The sequence below is a fragment of the Hemiscyllium ocellatum genome, chromosome 31, assembly GCF_020745735.1.
Source record: "Hemiscyllium ocellatum isolate sHemOce1 chromosome 31, sHemOce1.pat.X.cur, whole genome shotgun sequence".
Taxonomy (NCBI): Eukaryota; Metazoa; Chordata; class Chondrichthyes; order Orectolobiformes; family Hemiscylliidae; genus Hemiscyllium; species Hemiscyllium ocellatum.
Window position 1 is genome coordinate 53227088 of NC_083431.1, and position 21072 is coordinate 53248159.

The window sequence follows — 21072 nt, forward strand, 5'->3', positions numbered from 1 at the left end:
ATGGAATGCACTGCCAGCAGTTGTAGTAGGGACATTTAAGCGACTGCTGGACAAGCAGATTGACAGCAGTAAATTAAGGGGTGTGTAGGCTGGGTTTATCTTAGACTAAGATAAATGCTTGGCCCAACATTGTGGGCCAAAGGGCCTATAATGTGCTGAAAAAATAATGAATTACAATGCAGTAAATACATATTTCAATATTTTTCAAGGTAGTTTGAATTTTGATTGACCAAGACGGTGAACAATGTAGGAGTAGTGTAGAGTTGTGTAGAGTTGAGGTTAAAATCAGATAAGCCATGACCTTATTGAATGGTGGAGCAGGCTCTGAGAGTTGCTGGTAAAGCTTTATTATTTCACAAAAGTTATTTCATAGATGTAGGAGCATTTCTTTTAAGTTGTAAAAGACTGTTGTGCCAAAAAGAATCACCACTTCATGCTGTTCTGAAGTTGTCAAGAGTTCAGGAGAGCACAGGATAGCCAGTGGTACAGAATGCCTGTGGTTTAGAAGCCATGCTAATCAATTACCCAGAAGGAGGCATATTTTGTAAGGCAAGTGTCTGGTTATCCTATTTCTAGTTTATAACTCAGTAAAAGACATTACTTCTCCTATAAGCTTTCCATGTATGGTTCCAAATAAGAACTGCTGAAACTCGCCTACTAGGAACAGCTGGAAATTCTAGGTCACCATCTTTTATTGCTCGAAAAGCTCATGATGCTGACATTCCAGGGCTTTAATCGCAATTTTGTGATGACGATAATGGGTTTAATCAGCAGGCATTACAATTTGATAGGATTTATGTAGTTGTCTATTGTGTAATGGCTTCAAGACACGAGCGGTAGAAAGACAATGGAATTAAAAATTATGCATAAGACCATAATATATAGGAGCAGAATTAGACCATTTAGCCTATTAGGTCTTCTCTGGCATTCAATCATGGCTGAAATGTTTCTCAACCCTATTCTCTGCCTTAATCCTCCCACTGAACAAGAACCTATCTATATCTGTCTTAAATACAACCAATAACTTGGCCTCTACAGCCTGCTGTGGCAATGACTTCCACAAATCTACCACCCCCTGTCTGAAGAACAGGTGACTGATCTGACATCACACTATTTTGTGCTGCACCAGAGGTAGATTTCTATTATTCCTTACCAGAACTCTATTATTCAATTTTTCTAAAAAGAACAAGAACATGAAAAATTACGAATATTTATACTGTGCGAAGAAAGAGCTCCTTGTCACTTTGGTAAATTGTATCTGCTCAGTCTGACTGCTAACAGAACTATGCCATTCTGAATACGGCACTCTATGCACACTGTGATCCATTCCAATTCCCATTTCAGGTTCGTTTAATGAACTGTGAGGTCACATTAAATCCAACAAAAACAACAGTGCAGGCACCAGGAAAACTTCAAAGTACACAAGCAATGCATTTTCCTGAAATGTAAGCCAAACTTCAGACACATTAAAAATAACTTGGATTTATGTAGCACTTCATACATTCATCACAAAGCGTTTCACAGACAACATATTACTTTTATTCAAAAGCATGGCAACCAATACATTGTGGAAGAACGCTTGACTTCTCTGCTTCAGCATTCGGAAACTATGATGCTAGAGTCAAAAATTTGATATTAACAGAATCAATAACTGACTTAGTTGATACTACTCTGCATTCATTTTAGTAAAATAAAATGAGAATTTGTGAACCTTTTCATAAAAATATGTAGAGATTTCCCTTCAATTGAATACAAGTAGTATTAGTCAGAAAGACTGTACTGCTGAGGTTTAAATTAATTACATATTCAGGTTATAATTTTTCCAGAAGTAACACATGGCCATCATTAGATTAAATTCTCCACTTTAATCCATCTTTTCACTCCAGGTTATCAAAAGGCTGACCAGAATGTGTTAAATGTTCATCATTACCAAAAGTATTTAGAAACTATTGGGAGCATAAGAATTTGTAAACACCTCAACTGGTCAACAATATTTTAGGCAACCTGTTGATCAGCCAACAAAGAACACTTCAGTCTTGTGAATATCCCTGGTAACAGACCCTCAGAAATAATTCAAACGGTATGCTTCATGAGGTCACAACCGTAACTTGCATGAACTGTCACTTAAAGCTGCAATGCCCTTTCAATCTAATTTGTTTAAATACACCCACCTCTCTCTGAACAATTTCAGTATGCTCAAGATTTTGAGAGGTAAAACCTGCAATTTCCACTCTGTTCTGTGTTAATATTCATCAAAAAGATCCAAAGACTCCCTATCTCTTCAATAACCTCCATCAACCATGCTCTGAGTCACTGAACCAGCTATTTCTGTCATAATCCCAAAATTACTTTTTTCTTTAAATTTAGAAATATTTACAAATGATATTCAAACGAAATGACTAAAATAAATAATAGGTGCATTAAAATGCAGTTCAAGGAGAATAAATTAGTTCAAAAATAGATTTAAAAGACAAGTATCAAATAGTTGCTCATTGCAGCTTTAAGGAGTGAATGCCTTGATTTTTATACTTACACTATCTGTTTTCCAGCAGATTCCAGGCCAGTATTAGACCGCATCACTTGGGTTTTATGTAGTTAATATGTTTACATGAATCCTATTGGTTGTAATTAACAGAACATCCCAGGACCTACCTTCTGAACCATATCTTCGTTTCTTTACTTCCTGCAACACTCTTTGTATGTTCTGGCCTGGAACCTCTGTTAAAAAACAAGTTTTGATAAGAATAAAAAACAAGGGGGAATTTTTTTTGTCTCTTTACAGTGACCTAGCATGCTATATACTGGGGCACACACAATATATACTGTCACTGATTATTTCAATGGACTGTGTTTTTGGTGGAGGGAGGAAGGTCAAAAACAGCAGTTGAGCTTCACGACAGATGTCATGATGATTCTTGTCGGCACAAAATCATTTTAAAATTTAATGAGCATCAATAACCATGATATCAAATGTCAGTGGCCTCCTTACACTCTCAGCAATTACTGCATTTTCATTACCTATTTCTAACCTAAATAAAGGTTGTTCAATGGCAGATGATTCTGTAAAGCTGCAAGCTACTAAATGTTGATTCTCAGTATTTGGATATGCTTGTCAATGAATTGTGGTAAGTTAACATGCAGATTTAGTAAGCCATTAGGAAGGCAAATGCTTTGTTTAACTTTTTACAAAGGGTATGGAGTGCAAAAATAAAGAAATCTTCATGAAATTCTACAAGGCTTTGAATATTGTTCGCAGATTTGTTCTCTGAACACAAAGAAACATAAACTTGCCTTACTGCAATAAAGGTTCACTATTGGTTCTTGAAATGAGAAGGCGGAGCTATGAGAACAAATCAGGTCACTGAACCTGAAACTTTAGCTCTGCTTTCTCTTCACAGGTGCTGCCAGACCTGCTGAAATTTTAACAGCAATTTCTGCTTTTGTTTCTATATTATCTGGAGTTTAGGAGAAGAAAAAATTTCACCAAAACACTTTTTTTAAGAAGGCTTGACAGAGTAGACACTGAGTCTCCATTTCCCAATTACTGAAGAGGTTATAGCCTCAGGAAAAGTGTTTAGCCATTTGGTGCTAAAAAATGAGAAATTTCTTCATTCAGAAGATTCTTTCAAATTCTTTAACAGGGCTACAGATACTCAGATGACGAATACAATCAAAACATTTGGACTCTAAGGGAATCAAGGGATATGAGGATGGGGCTGGAAAGTGGACTTAACATTTAGTTTAGATATTATCTTCCTGAATGGAGAAAATTTGAGAGATTTTATGGGCATATTTCTTTTTCCATTGTCAATTGGTTCAATAATCTACTATGATACTTTGATACAAGCTCAAGCTTGCTCACAAGCTGTCAAGTGATTTGGAATGAGCAACAAATGCAGGCAATGATGCTCACACCCCATAAATAAATAATCTAGAAAAAAATATTGTGACTTCTCTACATGCACGTTTCTCCTTGGTTCCTTGTGCAGCAAGAACAGTAACACTGTCTCTCCTTACAAAACCTAGTTATTGCAACTGGAATTTCATGCATTAGTAAAATTTAACTTTCAGTTTTATTATATATCTCTGGATGGTTCTTGACATCATTTGCGATCTTCATTGCACAAGATGTCATTATACAGAATATACAGAACAGAAATAAGCTTCTTGCGAGCAGCCAGTCCATGCCGATGTTTTTGCTTAAGCCTCTTTTCTTAACTAAATGTACCACTGTAACCACTATTCCCTTCTCACTCACATGTTTGTCTAGTTTCCCTTAAATACATCTGCACTATCCATTCAACCAAACCCTGTGCCAGATAATTGCAAGTTCTTGCCATGCTCTGGGTGAAAAAAATGCTACTAAATTTATTGGTGACTATGCAATATTCATGGCTTTTGGCTTTGTTCTTCTCCCCAAAAGGAGGCATTCTATATCAAAACTTTTCAAAATTTTTAAAGACCTCTATTAGGTCATTTCTCAACCTTTTTTTTCAAGAAATGTTGAGACCCATCCTGTCAACTCTTTCCTGATGAGTAAATCCACACATTTCTAAGACTGTCCTTGTAAATCTTCACCACCGCCCTCTTATATGCCTCTATTGTGACTAGATCTGCAAATGGTATTCCAAGTGTGCACCAAGGCTCAGTACAGATTTGGCATTGATTAATGTCCTCCTGTAATGTGTAATCCACAAGAAAATGTGGAAAACAAAACACTTCAATGTTTGACAGGAATTGACAAGAAAATTCTTCACTGAACACAAATATATACAAAAATAAACTGATAAAAATGGTATCTACAAATTAGGAAGAAGGCCTTTTCTTTGAAGAAGCGTGTTAAGTGACAAAATTACAACAATTACATTTAAAATCAATTGGATTTTCACAAACGAGAAAAACAAAGCTCCTGATTCTAACACTCAGGTTCTCTTAGTAAAACAATACTTTTTTTAAAAAAAATTACATTAGATTCCCTACAGTATGGAAACAGGCTTTTTGGCCCAGCAAGTCCACATCAACCCTCCGAAGAGAAACCGCCCCCCCCCTTCCCAGACCCATCCCTCTATATTTACCTCTGACTATTGTACCTAACACTATGGGCAATTTAGCACGGCCAATTCATCTGGCCTGCACATCTTTGGATTGTGGGAGGAAAACCATGCAGACACAGGGAGAATGTGCAAACCCCACACACACAGTCACCCAAGGTGGAAATCAAACCTAGTTCCTTGGCACTGTGAAGCAGCAGTGCTAACTACTGAGCCACCATGCCGCCCTTTCTCAGGTCATGCAGCTTAATCCAATACTGCATGAAAAATAATCAAGACCTCGAGTACGCTCATGGCTCATATTCTAAATGTGGAGTACAGTCTTTTCATTTTTGATGTGTTCTATTCACAAAGCTCCTGTTGCTACAATCAATACCTATACATGTACTGACTTTCAACAAGAAAAGCTCTAAACTCAAAAGTACAACAAATCCATGTGAAGTCTCACAGCAGCTTTCTGTGAGGCAATGCTTTACCAATGTACTTGACAATTAAATATCATGGTTCTCTACACAGCAGCCTTTAGGCTGTCAAGTGCACACTGCTGTGTGCTTGCGTATTATATGAGGAAGGAATATACCAGAAGCCTTACGAATTTAAACAGTTGCCTATCTCTGTTCTAGGTGGGAGAATGCACGAAGTGCAGTGCCTATAAATGATACGATGATTTAGTCATGGAAATTGTTACACTACTTGGAATCTGGGCTGTTTCAATTAATAAGTAGCCATAAAAAAATCTTTATCAAACTTTGATTTGTTTTATCTGCTGTTCAGAATTTGCTTTCGTGTTGTCAACTTTTTTAAAAGCTAAAAGTGTTAGGATGTAAAAGGCCAATGAGCCCATATCTGCACCAGCTCTTCAAATGAGCATCATTACCAAGTTCTAAATCCTTATTTGTTTTCCCCCCACAACTGTGCACATTATCTATCCAAATAATCATTAAAGGGCATCTTGACTATCTCAACTGAACCTGTCTCAACCATACTACCAGGCAGTGCATTCTATAACCTAATTACTTGTGTGAAAAAACTTTCCTCTCGCATTTACATCTTGCAAATCACTTTAAACCTACGCTGCTTCATTCTTGTTTCTTTACAAGTCGAAACAGTTTCTCCCTATTCATTCTATCCAGCCCGGTCATGATTTTGAAAACCTTGTGTCAGATCTCTTCTTGTTATCTCAAAGTGAAGAATTTGGGACTGCTCTATCTATCCTTATAACCAAAATTCCTTATTCCTGGCATTATTCTTGTGCTCTCTGAAATGTGTTCATCTCCTCCCTATAATGTGGCACCCTGAGCTACAAGAAGACTCAAGCTGAGGTTTAACAAGTGCCATTCTTTAAAGATAGTCTTATACCAGTCCTCGTTTTACATTTAGTTGTCTTATCTTCGTGAATCATTACAGTCTTCGCTCTTACACTCCAGCAATTTCCAGCCTATGTTTCAGGATTTGCAGTCCTTTCCTTTGATGTATGTTTTACTTTCATTTTATCAATGTTTACACAGTGATTGCTGGTGATTGGAGCAATCCTTTTGAAGTGTACAGTGGAGGAGACCTGGAAATAACCTGTTGGGATATGGAAGTTGGGTTATGATACCAGTTAGGCATCAAGACAAGGTGGAATTATGAAGTGCAAATCTATCTGCACTGTGCAGATTGGGATTAAAACAGAAAAACTAAAGCAAACAGACTTCTACATATTTAAAATGTGTATTCATTTTTCAAGGGGAGAAATTAGTCAGGGGTAGACTTGGTTCTGAGAAACATTCCACATAACTCATTTCAACAAATCTCCATTTCCTAATTAGTTTTAATCAATGCAAGTCAAGGAACATACTACTGGCAAAAAATAAAAATACCAGTCAGAACGGCTGTTTTTTAAAATGTATTCATGTTGAGGGATGTGGGTGTTGCTGGCTGACTTGCATTTATTGCCCATCTCTCAGTGCCCTTGAGGTGGTGGTGGTGAGTGTTTTCTTGAACCAGTGCGGTCTACCTGCTGTGGGTTTACCCACAATGCCATGAGGAAGTGAATTCCAGAATTCTGTATAATTAACCAGTCAGCAAGTTGCATTCTTCTCTTTATTTTAAAGTACCGATTTATGAAGAAACATAGCTTGAAAGTCAAATTGCCTGTACTAATCTATATACTGCTAACCAAGTGCTTAATATATTGAACTATAAGGCTAGTTTACAACTCAACATCTTTTTAAGTTCACACTTGGGACGTGGGCATTGCTGACAAGCCAGCATTTATTGCCCATCCTAGTTTCCCTTGAGAAGGAGGCATTATGCAACCTTCTTGAACCTGTGAGGTTCACATGCCATAGGTTGACTGATATTCTTAAACAATAGGTTGGTAACAGAATATGGTATTTCAGATCTCATACTGTATGAAACAAAACATCTCTATGAGTCTATATAGAAACTAAAAAAGCTGTGCGATAATTTGGAAGACAATGATGATCAATATTTTCCAAAATACTGATTTCCAGAAAACTGGATGGACACTTGAAGGAAGCAAACTTGCAGAGCCAGACTTGGTAGAAACTGGATTGTTCTACAAAGAACCAACATGGACCTTGATGTGCTGAATGGTGTCCTTCTGTGCAGTAATGACTCCAACTTGCTTTTGATGTATATTTGGTTTTGATTTTTCCAGGAGATCATATGGTTTCAGTTGGGATAGACAATATATCTTATAATGCACAATGAATTACAAATATACAAAGAGTCATAGAGTCATACAGCACAGAACCAGACGCTATGGCCCAACTCGTTCACACTGACCAGGCTCCCCAAAGTGAACTAGTCCCCTTTTGCCTGTGTTTCACCCATGTCCCTCTAAACCTTTCCTGGGATACAACAGACCAGATGGTCTTTACCAATCCAACACTGTCCATTAAACAGGCAATGAATTGACAAATTCTGATTAGTCAGATGTTGCACTGTGATCTGGGTTAGGATTAGGCACCACACCTCACTAAGTATGATTTTGCCTTTGAAGGAGTACAGTACAGATTCACCAAAATTATAGGAAAACCAAATGGTTAAATTACAAAAACAGGATTCAGAGACAAGATTTGCTAACCATTGAATGTCAAACATTAAGAGGTAATCTAATCATGACGACACTGATAATGATCTGCCAAACCTCTTTAGACACAGGAGTTGTACCACAAGATTGAAAAACTGCAAATGTTACATAAAAGCAAAATACTGCAGCTGCTGGAAATCCAAATTAAAATTCATCAAATTCAACTCAATACTTGAACTTGGTTTCTCTTTCCACAGATGTTTTGGACCTGCTGAATTTCTGTTTTTATGATTCAAAAAAGGATGAAAGGGCAAAACCAGCAATTTATGTGGTAAGAAATCTGTCAGAAATGTGGGATAAAGTTATTAATCACTTGAACAAGGAAGGATATATCAAGTAAAGCCTACATGGATTTGTTTTGGACAGATTGTGTACAACTTACTTGATTGAATTTTTTGATGAGGTAATAAAGATGGTTGATGAGGATAATGCAGTTGATGTGGTGTACAGGACATCTAAAAAATGCTTGGTAAAGTGTTATTTAGCAGATTGTCAGCTAAGTTGAAGTCTGTATGAAAAGAGGAACAGTGGCTGCACAGATTTGCACTACCAAGTTGACTAAATGATGGGAAATAGAAAGTAGTTTTTAACACTTTAGCAAAGCATACAGTGAGTTTTCCCAGGGATCAGTACAAGAGTCATTGTTTTTCTTGAATTAGATAAATGACCCAGACTTTGGTGTACACAGGGCATCAAAGTATTGTGAACTGTGAATGAGACAGCAATAGGTCCAGATTTCGACAGAGCACAGACAAGCTTATGGACGGGTGGACAACTGGCAAGTAACATTTAATGCAGAGATTCACTTTGGTAGGAACAACGAGGAAAGACAATACAAAATAAACAATAAAATTCTAGAGTGATTGTAGGGGGAGAAGAATCATGTTTAACACCACAAATTTGAAGAGTGGCAGATAGACAAAAAGATATACCTGGGCTTTATAAACAGAGAAATTGACTATAAAAACAAACTAATGACAAACCTTTATAAACACTGGTTCAACCAGAAACTAGAATATTGTATCCAAATCTCTACACCCCACTTTTGAAAGATCATTAAGGCATTACAGAGAGTGCAGAAAAAACTGAAGTTACTTTAAGCTATGAGGTGCTTCGGTTACACAGATTGATTGGAATAATTGTGACTGTTGTCATGTAAGGTTTTGAGAGAGTAAATAGGAAGAAATTTTTTCCACTGGCAGAAGGGACAAGCACTAAAGAACACCAATTTAGGTTGACTGGCCAAAGTACCAAAACAGACAGAAGGAAAAAAACTTTTAAAATTTTTAAAAGCAAGTTAGCATCTAGAGAGCACTGCCTAATAGAGAATCAGAAGCTGGTTCAGTTGTTGTTTGAGGATCATCTGAAAAGAAAAATATTTCAGGCCTCTAAGGAAAAGGCAAGGAACCAGATGTGTTGCTCTAATAGAGAGCCAATATGGACACAAACGGCTAAATGGCTTCTTTATTTGTTGCCATGATTTTATGGTTACTGAAGTCGTTGATCCCTTGCTAGCATGTGCATCCCTTAGATACACTCACTGAACAGTCGACATTCATCTTTCACCTTTGACACGTGGCCTTACCATGTATTTCACAGAAGAGGGGAACAGGAGGAAGAGAAAAATTTTAACTAAGCCTCACCAACTTCACCCACATCCATTCTTCTCTTATTTCCAGCTGTGGTTGCTTGATACCAACAGGAGCCAGAACCTATGACCAATACTTGTTCTTAAACTAAGAATAATCAAGACCCTGCTTGATACCAATTAATTCAATACATCAAAGACTGACCCTGGGATTTTATGGCCCAATAACACAGATATATCAACTGGAGTACAGAAAGCCTATTTTCTCTTCATCATGAAATTATTTTCAAATCAAAGGTTTACGCTCTAGTTCTACACTTTTATTTCTGTTACCAGGCATTGAGACTGACTTAATTTGCAAGAAAATTGCAAGATCTGAAACTACATCATATTGAGAATGTAGATACATTTAGGGACAATGGGACTAACAGATCTGGGATGACGTTGTGCTCAAATAAACATCACACCTTGAGGTTTGAGCCACAGGCTTTTACAGTAAAGACAGACCAGCTATTTCATTAGAAAAACAGGTTTCCATGTTATTTTAAGAACTTATTGCAAGGTAAAAATATATCCTTACCACTAGAAAAGACAGAAGGGTGTCTGTGGATAGTCTGCAGATTCTGCAGCATAGTAAATTTACACGTAATAGGGGGAGTTCGAGGTGATCTGAAAATGTGTTGCTGGAAAAGTGCAGCAGGTCAGGCAGCATCCAAGGAGCTGGAGAATCGACGTTTCGGGCATGAGCCCTTCTTCGGGCTCATGCCCGAAACATCGATTCTCCTGCTCCTTGGATGCTGCCTGACCTGCTGCACTTTTCCAGCAACACATTTTCAGCTCTGATCTCCAGCATCTACAGTCCTCACTTTCTCCAAGGAGTTCAAGGTGATATCAATGTACAGGTTTTTAAATGTTTTCAGTATTCAAATGAAATACCAGTGCCCTAAGTCGACATTGTCCTCCCCAAAATCATCAATTCTGGAAATGTATTAAAGTAATCATGCTGAAGGATGGAAATAAAATGTGTTGCATTCCAACACTCTGCAAATCAGCAGAACAGCTTAAAGACACAGGATTCCTTTTAGAAGTCCTAACAGAATTTTGATGAAACACGTTCAAAGTTAGGTCCAGTTTCTGAATCTTTCAGCTACTGAGTTCTCAGTTATGTTATCCATTATGACATGTTTTGATTTTAAAGTATGGGAAATTCCTTTCTATAATACACCTTCAAACATATAATGGAGAGTAGTTTTGAATGGTCTTCTTCTTGTAACTATCATAGGTGTTAACTTATGGTTGGGTAAAGGTCTGCAAGCATAAGACATTTTGTGTGACCTTAGACATCTTCAGCTCAGTAACACTTGCGTAACACTTGCTCTGGAGCCAAAATTCATGGATTTGTCCCTGGGATGAATGAGTTGTCCTATGATGAGAAGTTGAGTAAATTGGGGCTGCATTCTCGGGCTTTACAAGAATGAGAAGTAATCTCATTGAAACATTCTAGAGTAGAAAGAAACTTGACAGTCCTTGGTATTCGAGACCAAAGGGGCACAATTTCAAGTTAAACAGAGTTGTGGACTCTCCACCACTGAATAAATTTAAGACCGAGAAAGCTATAGATTTCTGGTGTCTCACCAATCAAAGGATATGAGTGTGTGTTGGAAAGTGATGGTGAAACAGAAGATCTGTTATCATCATTTGGAATTGTAGAGCACACTTTGGGCCATCTACTCCTGCCCTGTGTTTTACGCAACTCAGGACTGTAATCATAAGCAGGAATTCTGGTTGATACTTTCCATCTTCTCAGCCAATGGCTTGTGAGGTTAACTTTCATATTCACTCTGCAATCAGCAACCCCACAATATACCATGTACTATAGTACAAAACTGGGCATTGCAGCTATTCACTGTCCTATCAGGTGAGCAGCTATGAGAAAGCATAGAAAAAATCCCAGTTCCTATCATATTTGACAAAGCCAGTACCAGAACAGACTGCACAACGCCATCTAGCATTTTATCAGTTGAAATAGAACTGCAGGAATAATATATCTTTAAGATACTTTGAATGAAAAAGATTATAGTCATCACCCACCTCTTTGCCTGCCCTGGATGCTCCGCAGGGCCAGAATGTTCTGTTCATCAGACAGGAACTGTTTCATCTTGTGAAAAGGCTCCTTCCCTCGAACAGTCAATTTATTCCATGGTTTGGGTCTGGCCAGTATTTCACTTACAGAGCCTTGAGACAACCCCAGTACATAATGTCCAAATATCCGTTGGCCAATATTGTGCTTGATCAGCTGCTCTTTAACTTGCCGTGCAATTTCTGCAGTGTCCAGCTCTTCGCCCTCAGATATGCTTCCAGCACTTTCTGACTGGCTGGGTGAAGGGATCATTCCATTTAAGTCAGAACTTTGCTGGATCGGGCTTGGGGATGATATGGAATTTGTGCTGTAGGGACCTGTTGGAAAAAGCATGGTTGTGCTTCCTGCATCCTGCATTGCCTTGGTGTAGAAGGACTGCATTAGCTGCCGCTGAAGAAGTGAGTTTAGTGCAAATTTCCCTGCAGAGGCCAGGGGAAACGGGGAGCTTGTCAATGATGAGTTGAAAAAATCTTGACCTAAAACCGTCGGTGAGAATTGGTGCGTACCATTAGCACTGGAAGCCTGCTCATTCGCGTTGCGCAGCAACTTAGAGGGAGGGGAGGATGGTGAGGTCGAAGGGCGCAGACTCTCAAGTCGGTCTTTCCCATTTCTCCCAGCTGACCCTACAAGAAAGGCCAAACACAATGCATTATGGGGGAGTGAAAAGTAAAACCATGAAAAATAGCAAACTTTAGCCCAAAATTGCAAGTTAACAAAGGGCTTTCAACTGACGCAACTGGTCAAATTTGAGTATGCCAGACTAGCCCCCAAAGACAGATGTCATGCATTTGTTGTTTGTACCTTTCTTGTAAATGGCAGCCTGAAGAATCCCTGACAAGCATTTAAGCAGCCCATACCAAGCATTACTTAGTGTAAGTGCCACCGTCAGGCAATGTGTTAGTTTAACAGATATAAAACCCTACGCAGAGAGATAATTGCAGCAATACAAAATGACATTAATTACATTTAATTAACTTCTGTAATCACTATTGAATATATACTCAGACATAAACCAACGAGGAAAAAAAAGCTTTTATACCCAAATGCATCAAGATAAAAACTCAGGCAAAATCTGGTCTTTTATTAAAACATTGTCTCCGAGGTCTGAAAGCTTCTTCCTATTACCCAGTCTGTACAAGTATACAAATACAATTTAGTACTTTAGGAAAGAGTAATATACATTAATCTTGTTGCCATGCACTAGTGCAGGCTTTGATGTCAGGACAGCTCCTCACACTCCCCAAGCACAGCAATGTGAGCTGCAAACACAAAGACCTACCACTAAGGTCACTGTTGGTGATACGCAGAGTTGCATTTTCAGACTGTAATGAGCGGTTCTTTTCCAGCAGAAGTACCTCGAGGGTTTTGGATGCATCCTGATAAAGTAACAGCAATGGAGTCAGACTTACTTAATGTTAAATGTGTGATATTTCAGTACTCATCTTGCTTAATCAAGGATTCATTAAGAATCAAAATTAACGGCAGACATTTAGCCCAAGGCAACCTCTTTCAGAAGAGAAATCCTTTAAAGGTGCACCATCATTATAAAGTGCCTGGTAAACCTTTTGTTTACTGACAAACATACAAGATGAAATGATTTACATTGTGTCTAAATGTGTATTATCCCATTATGAAGGAACCAATGTACATTCTTCTCCTTTGGCAGACAAAGAAAGATTTTACAAATCAACCTTTCATGCCCTTTCAAGCTTTTGGCAAAGGAATAAAATTTCTGCAGTTTGCCCTCAAAAAAAAACTGTATTCTAAGAATACGTACTATATTAGTGAAATAAAGCAAAGCAAGAATTTGTTATCTTGAAGTTCAAAAGAAGATTATCTTAAACCATTTCTTCACTTTCCAAATAAACCTTACATTGTCCTGTAACAATCAAATAGATTACCTTTACATTCTAGAAACACAAATTTATGTTTCCATCCCCAAAATCCAGCTTAATGCCAATACCAACCGTCAGAATTTGATGACTTTGCTATTGCCTGAATTTTATTCATGAGCAAATTTAGCAAAGAAAGAGTGAGATTTGAAGTTTGTTTGTGGGTGGCTAAGGGCTTTTACAATCTTACCATCAAACATCTAAGTTACTTTTACAGACATGATGCTCTATATTAAAGTATGTGAAGGTTTCGAGTCAATTTGGGCACCATCACAAATTCACGATTTCAGATTTGGAGAAGAAACAAAAACAGTTGATATTATTTGAATCAAAAAATTCAATCACATGATTTAATACTATTATAGTTAACACAAATGTTACACTAGGTTTGATGACTAGCATGCTCGATTACCATAATAAGATTGACAGGAAGAACACAGCAAGCCAGGCAGCATCGGGAGGTAGAGAAGTCGACATTTTGGGTATAGTTCTTCTTCAGGACAGGGGGTGGGTGTAGAGGGGGGCAGAGATACAGAGAGTGGTGGGGGCAGGATGGTGAAGTGGGGATAGTTAAAGACAGGTAGAGAGTACGACCTGGTTGGTCAATGGGAGGAATGAATCCAGTTGGTGTGCAGGGAGGAGTGGAAGGAGGAGGGGCTGGGAAGGGAGGTTATTTGAAATTGGAGAACTCAATGTTGAGTCCTTTGGATGGGCCCCAGCTACACCTGCCTCTTTGTCGGCTACGCTGAAGTTTTTTTCTCACTACCACGACAAAATGGCATTTTCATTAAGAAATTAACCTTCCAATGTAATACTCGTTAAATGGTAAAATGCTATGCAGTATTTGCTTATCAGTGCTTTCTACTTTTTCTGATATATAAATAGATGCTTTTATAACTCATTTTACAACTGAAGAGTTTCCCACTGATTAAAAACCCTTAAAAATTCTACAACTGTCCCCACAAAAAACTGACCAGCAAACAACATTTGTTTATTTAATTTAAATGGAACTAGCAATAACAATAAATGGGAAATGAAATCCAATCATCTCATTCTCACCCAAGCCAAACTCCTCTGCATCTTACCTCTAGGTTTGTGGCTTATGAGCTGCAATGTATCAAAAACATTCCTGTCTGCTGACCACTAAAATTCTAACGACACTAGTGCTTTCCACAGAACGCTTTTTTCAGACTAGCTTTTATCTTTCCCTGAAAATGTGATCAAAGCAATGAAAATGCAGATTAGGGTCTGTTTAAGGTACCATTTGATGTTATGCTCTAGATGTGTAAGGGCAAAATAACAAATTTCATCAGTTCAGGTGCAAAAGATCAATCTGTAAAAGTACAACTTGTAAAGAAGATTTGGATTACCATTAACATTTAAAAGCTTAGTATTCAACTTGTGTGGGATTTGTAATACCCTCCTCTTGGTCTGACCTAGTATTTACTTTAAAAAGTATTCAAAGCATAAGATGGAGGTTAATCACATTGCTCTTAAATACTACAGCTAAGTAAAACGTTTGTGTTAGGAATTGTAAAGGTATTGCATACACAGGTACTAGGCATGTAAAGGCAATCTTAAAGTCACGGTTGGTTATACTTTTAAATTATTATAACTGACGGAGAATGAGTCATTTTTAGTCAATGTATTGCATATAAATATGATTTGCAACTCTTTGCCAACTCATTACAATTCTGCGAAGATGACTTGGTTCCTGTACAGCTTTCAAAAACACAAATATTTGTTCAATCAATTTTCTGTAAATTCCCTAAGCTTTCCCATAATTACAGTATCATACAAGATTGCAAATTATTCCAACTGACAGCTTCTCAGAAATAATTAAGCATTGCCTTTTCTTGTTTTAAATACCAGTGCAAACAAACTTCTGGAGTGTTAGAAAGTTATCGGCAAACCTAACATTCAGTGGTAAGTTATATTAATGATCATTAACACGAATCACAGAATGGCTACAGCAGTTACATGAGGAGGGCATTCAGTCTTTCATGGCCATGCTGTCTCTCTGCAAGCACAACTAAACAGGTCCCACACTCCTGTCTCTTTCTCACAGCCCTGATAACATTTTCTTCAGGTACTATCAAACTACCTATGGACGCCCTAATTAGCTTCTGACACAGTCCCAGATAGCACATTGTAATTCTAATCAATCACTGTTTACAAAAAAATCCTCCTGCTGCTGTTTACTTTTTTAACAATCACCCTGAATCGATATCATCTCAATCCTCCCATCATTAGGAATCATTTCTTTCTGTCAGCCATATGAACGATTTCTGATTTTGAACTGTGCTACCAAATCTCCTCTCAATCTTTTCTTCTCTCAGGAATACAACTCTATTCTTTTCTAAACTATGCTTGTAACAGAAGAACCTCACCCATGGAACCACTCTCCTAAATTATTTCTAAACCCTTGTTAAATCTTCTTATTCCTTCTTTAAGTGTGATGCCCATATTTGGACACAATACCCCAGTGAAACCAAAACAGAGTTTCATAAGGGTTCATCATGATGGCTTTGCTTTTGTCTCTTATGCTTCTTTTGATAAAGCTGAGGATCTCATGTGCCTTCTGAACTCCTTTTACAATCCAACTTGCAACCTTCAATGATTTCTGCTCACGTACTGCCAAGGCCTCTGTCAGAAACCACTTTTAGAATTGTGTCGCATTCTTCCCACCATAATGAATCATTTGACACTTTTCTGCATTAAACTTTATTTGCCATATATCTCCCCATTCCACTAGCTATGTTCTCTTGCTGCGCTTATCTTGATCATGATATTTGCAAGTTGTGCGTCTTTTTCATTAAATCACTATAAAGAACTTCTTAGGTGGCATCTATGAATTCTTGAATGCAACTGTTAGATGTAAATGTCTCTGCAGTATCCTAGTTTGACCACTTTTAAAACAATGATTGGAATCGACTGAGGTACACCCATGTATGATTAACAATGCTAACACAGCAGAACAAAATCCAGGCATCTTATGAAAACATGTAGGAAGGGTTTCGAGGGATATGGGCCGGGTGCTGGCAGATGGGACTAGATTAGATTGGGATATCTGGTCGGCATGGACTGGTTGGACCGAAGGGTCTGTTTCCATGCTGTACATCTCCACGACTCTATGTGAGATTATTTGTCCAAAACTCTGATCCTTAAAAGTTTCAAATCTATAATTGAGATACGTTTTCAATGTGTAACTCATCTCACCCAGTCCAAATATTCTCCTCGAAATTTCATAATCTACCATCATTTTATTGTATTGATGGATAGCACCTAAGCATTATGTAACTTGGAATTTATACATTAAATACAACAAATTATTAAATTACAACAGAACCTACCTGTGACCCAGATCCTTCTGATGCTACAAATTCCATTGACTTCAGGATACTGGAAACAGGAGGAAAATTATTGTTTAATCATGTTCTTGAATTGGCACAAACAACATTCAAATATATCTCTACATTAATAAGGATGGTAGGAGTAATAACACACACTTCTAGGTATCAGTATACAAAAGAGAAGAATTGCTTAAATTGTCTAAGTTATTAATGTGCCAGGTTACAAATTAAACTTTTAATTTCACCAATAAACACTTCAACATAACTAACGAAGTTATAAAGCAATGTTTAAAATCGAGCATGTACGTATAAATGTAATTCGACACGGCTTTTAAGAGGACAAATATAAAAGTTAATAAGAAGGTAACTTTACACTATCAAAAGCTTTAAGTCACCTATGCTGACTGCAACACTTTCAACCCTTTAGGAATTATTCATGGAAGATTAGTTACAAATGTGAACTTTCTCGATTGGCAATGAATTATGTAATAAAATCAAAATGTGACATTATTGTGGATTCTAATTAAAACATTACTACGACAAATACTCTACATCTCAGTACAGAATACAGGAATACATCTTCATAAACCATAATTCCAGAACTAAAAATGTATTAAGTAACAAATTAGGAGCGAGAGCAAATACACCATATGTGGTTCTCACAATGTGCTTCAACTTAAAGGGAAACAAATCTGCCTATGATGCATCCTGAATATATTACAAATATCAAAGGTGATATATAGATTCAAGTTATTGTTGCTCACTAAGCAAGCACCAACTGCATAAAAACAAAAATGAGGACAGATTCTGACAGTAAAAAATACTCATTTTTAACTCTTTACTTTGACAACTTTTCTACAAACACGCTTTTGACCATCTTGCAGTTATAGGAAACCACACAATTAGCAACCATCTAATTTTGAGAACACTCATTAAAGGTAACATCAGTGGGCCACCCTTTCAATTCTCAAATCACTGGATTAGCACAAAGGAGCCCCAATATAGAAGAATGTGCTACAGCCCCTAAAGAGTTTTGAGATAATTCACTAACTTCTTTGTCATGACACACTTTTCTCACAAGAAACAGATTGTGCATATAACCTTTAAACTTCTCTGCATTATATCCTTCCTAACATAACAGTTAAAATCTATTTCTTCGACCAAATCTTTGGTCACCTGCTTCAATAACTCAACACCTGACTAGGGTAGGAATAGGTCCAGTCAAGGATAGTAGTGGGAAGTTGTGCATGGAGGCTGAAGAGATTGGGGAGACGGTGAATGAATACTTTTCGTCAGTATTCACTCAGGAACAGGATATGGTTGCCGATGTGAATATTGAGTCACAATTAATTAGAATGGATGGCTTTGAGGTATGTAGGGAAGAGGTGTTGGAAAGGATGAAAATAGATAAGTCCCCTGGGCCTGATGGCATTTATCCTAGGATTTTCTAGGAAGCAAGGGAGGAGATTGCAGAGCCATTGGCCTTGATTTTTATGTTCTTGTTGTCTACAGGAATAGTGCCAGAATACTGGAGGATAGCAAATGTGGTTCCCTTGTTCACAAAGGGGAGTAAGGATAAACCTTGTAACTATAGGCCGGTGAGTCTCACTTCTGTTGTGGGCAAAGTCTTAGAGAGAATTGTAAGGGATAGGATTTATGAACATCTGGATAGGAATAATATGATCAAGGATTGTCAGCATGGTTTTGTGAAGGGCAGGTCGTGCCTCACAAACGTTACTGAATTCTTTGAGAAGGTGACTAAGGAAGTGGACGAGGGTAAAGCGGTAGATGTGGTGCATATGGATTTTAGTAAGGCGTTTGATAATGATCCCCATGGTAGGCTACTGCAAAACATACGGAGGTATGACATTGAGGGTGCGTTGGAGGTTTGGATTAGGAATTGGCTGGCTGGAAGAAGACAGAGGGTAGTAGTTGATGGTAAAAGTTCATCTTGGAGTGCAGTAACTAGCGGTGTTCCGCAAGGATCTGTTTTGGGACCATTGCTGTTTGTCATTTTTATAAATGACCTGGAGAAGGGGCTAGAAGGTTGGGTGAGCAAGTTTACGGATGATACGAAAGTTGGTGGAGTTGTTGACAGTGAGGAAGGTTGTGGCAGGTTACAGCGGGATATAGATAAGTTGCAGAGCTGGGCAGAAAGGTGGCAAATGGAGTTCAATGTAGGTAAGTGTGAAGTGATTCACTTTGGTAAGAGTAACAAGAAGATGGAGTACTGGGCTAATGGTCAGATACTTGGTAGTGTGATTGAGCAGAGAGATCTTGGTGTCCATGTACACAGATCTCTGAAAGTTGTCACCCAGGTAAAAAATGCTGTGAAGAAGGCATATGGCATCCTGGCTTTTATTGGTAGAGGAATGGTGTTCCGGAGTCCTGAGGTCATGTTGCAGTTGTATAAGACTCTGGTGCGGCTGCATCTGGAGTATTGTGTGCAGTTTTGGTCGCCATACTATAGGAACGATGTGGAGGCACTGGAACGGGTGCAGAGGAGGTTTACCAGGATGTTGCCTGGTATGGTAGGAAGATCGTATGAGGAAAGGCTGAGGCACTTGGGGCTGTTTTTATTGGAGAAAAGGAGGTTTAGGGGTGACTTGATAGAGGTGTACAAGATGATTAGGGGTTTAGATAGGGTTGACAATGAGAACCTTTTCCCACGTATGGAGTCAGCTATTATGAGGGGGCATAGCTTTAAATTAAGGGGTGGTAGGTATAGGACAGGTGTTAGGGGTAGATTCTTTACTCAGCAAGTCGTGAGTTCATGGAATGTCCTGCCATTAGCAGTGGTGGACTTTCCCTCTTTATGGGCATTTAAACGGGCATTGGATAGGCATATAGAGGATAGTGGGTTAGTGTAGGTTAGGTGGGCTTGGGTCGGCGCAACATCGAGGGCCAAAGGGCCTGTATTGCGCTGTATGTTTCTATGTTCTATGTTCTATCTGACTTAGTGTCAAATTTTGACTGATAATGCTTCTATGAAGAGCTTTGGACAGTTTATCATATTAAAGGGACATTTGTAGGAAGTGCTGTTGTTAATACCAATTTAATCTAAAATTAGCATAAGATCCTGTACCAAATCTTGTCTTCAAAGGCAACAATGCAAAAGCTTGAGAACCTAATTTAATGAATTAGAACAGATAACATTTTAAGTATTTGAATAATGATTACAGCAAAATACAATAAAGTACAGTGAAAAGTTTTCATTTGTCACCATAATCCTGCACCATTTTGATAGTTTAAGAATGAGAAAATGAAAAGATGTAGCTTAAAGAGAAGTGTGTCTACATAGGTGTTCTCAGCCAGCTTAGAAACACACCTCACCAGACCCAACTCATGCAAAAGTCTTTAATCCTCATGAGAAGGAGGAGAAAGTGAGAAGAGAGGACTGAGTTGGATGATTGGTCATAACCATATTGAATGGCAGAGTAGGCTAGAAGAGTCAAATGAACTACTCCTGCTCAAAGTTTGTGCGAAGATTTGTAGCTCGGGTGCTCGTTGTTGTGGTTCTGTTCGCCGAGCTGGAAGTTTTTGTTGCAAACGTTTCGTCCCCTGGCTAGGCGACATCATCAGTGCTTTGATAAATACCGGAAGAAACATCAAAGAAGCGCTTCGCAGGAGGCTCCAAAGCACTGATGATGTCGCCTAGCCAGGGACGTAACGTTTGCAACAAAAACTTCCAGCTCGGCGAACAGAACTACTCCTGCTTCTAGATACTATGCTTCTATGAAAGGAAAACGTGTGAGAATGTGCCAAGAGGAGGGTCAGCGGATTGCTGAGCAGGGAAACAGAGTTAACATATTTTAGTCAAAGGATTTGTCATCAGAAGTCGAACAAGTTAGAAGGTAATTGGTTCTTAGCAAGTGAAATGGAGGACGATAGGAAAACGAATAAACGGAGGACGATAGGAAAACGAATAAATGGAAAGATCGGTAATAG

At 38.2% G+C, this 21072-nt stretch overlaps 1 protein-coding gene across 2 annotated transcripts in view; it reads right to left on the minus strand.

Moving 5' to 3' along the window:
- Nucleotides 1-21072, minus strand: part of LOC132830572 (protein CASP-like) — a 596312-nt gene that overhangs the window by 147271 nt on the left and 427969 nt on the right. The window contains exons 13-16 of one of the 2 annotated variants that reach the window (XM_060848389.1): nt 17125-17173; nt 13159-13255; nt 11831-12502; nt 2653-2718 (exon numbers count right to left, since the gene is read on the minus strand). In XM_060848389.1, the coding sequence (XP_060704372.1) occupies nt 2653-2718; nt 11831-12502; nt 13159-13255; nt 17125-17173 (884 nt within the window). The remainder of the gene's footprint in view (nt 1-2652; nt 2719-11830; nt 12503-13158; nt 13256-17124; nt 17174-21072) is intronic. The other variant, XM_060848388.1, reaches the window with a different exon arrangement.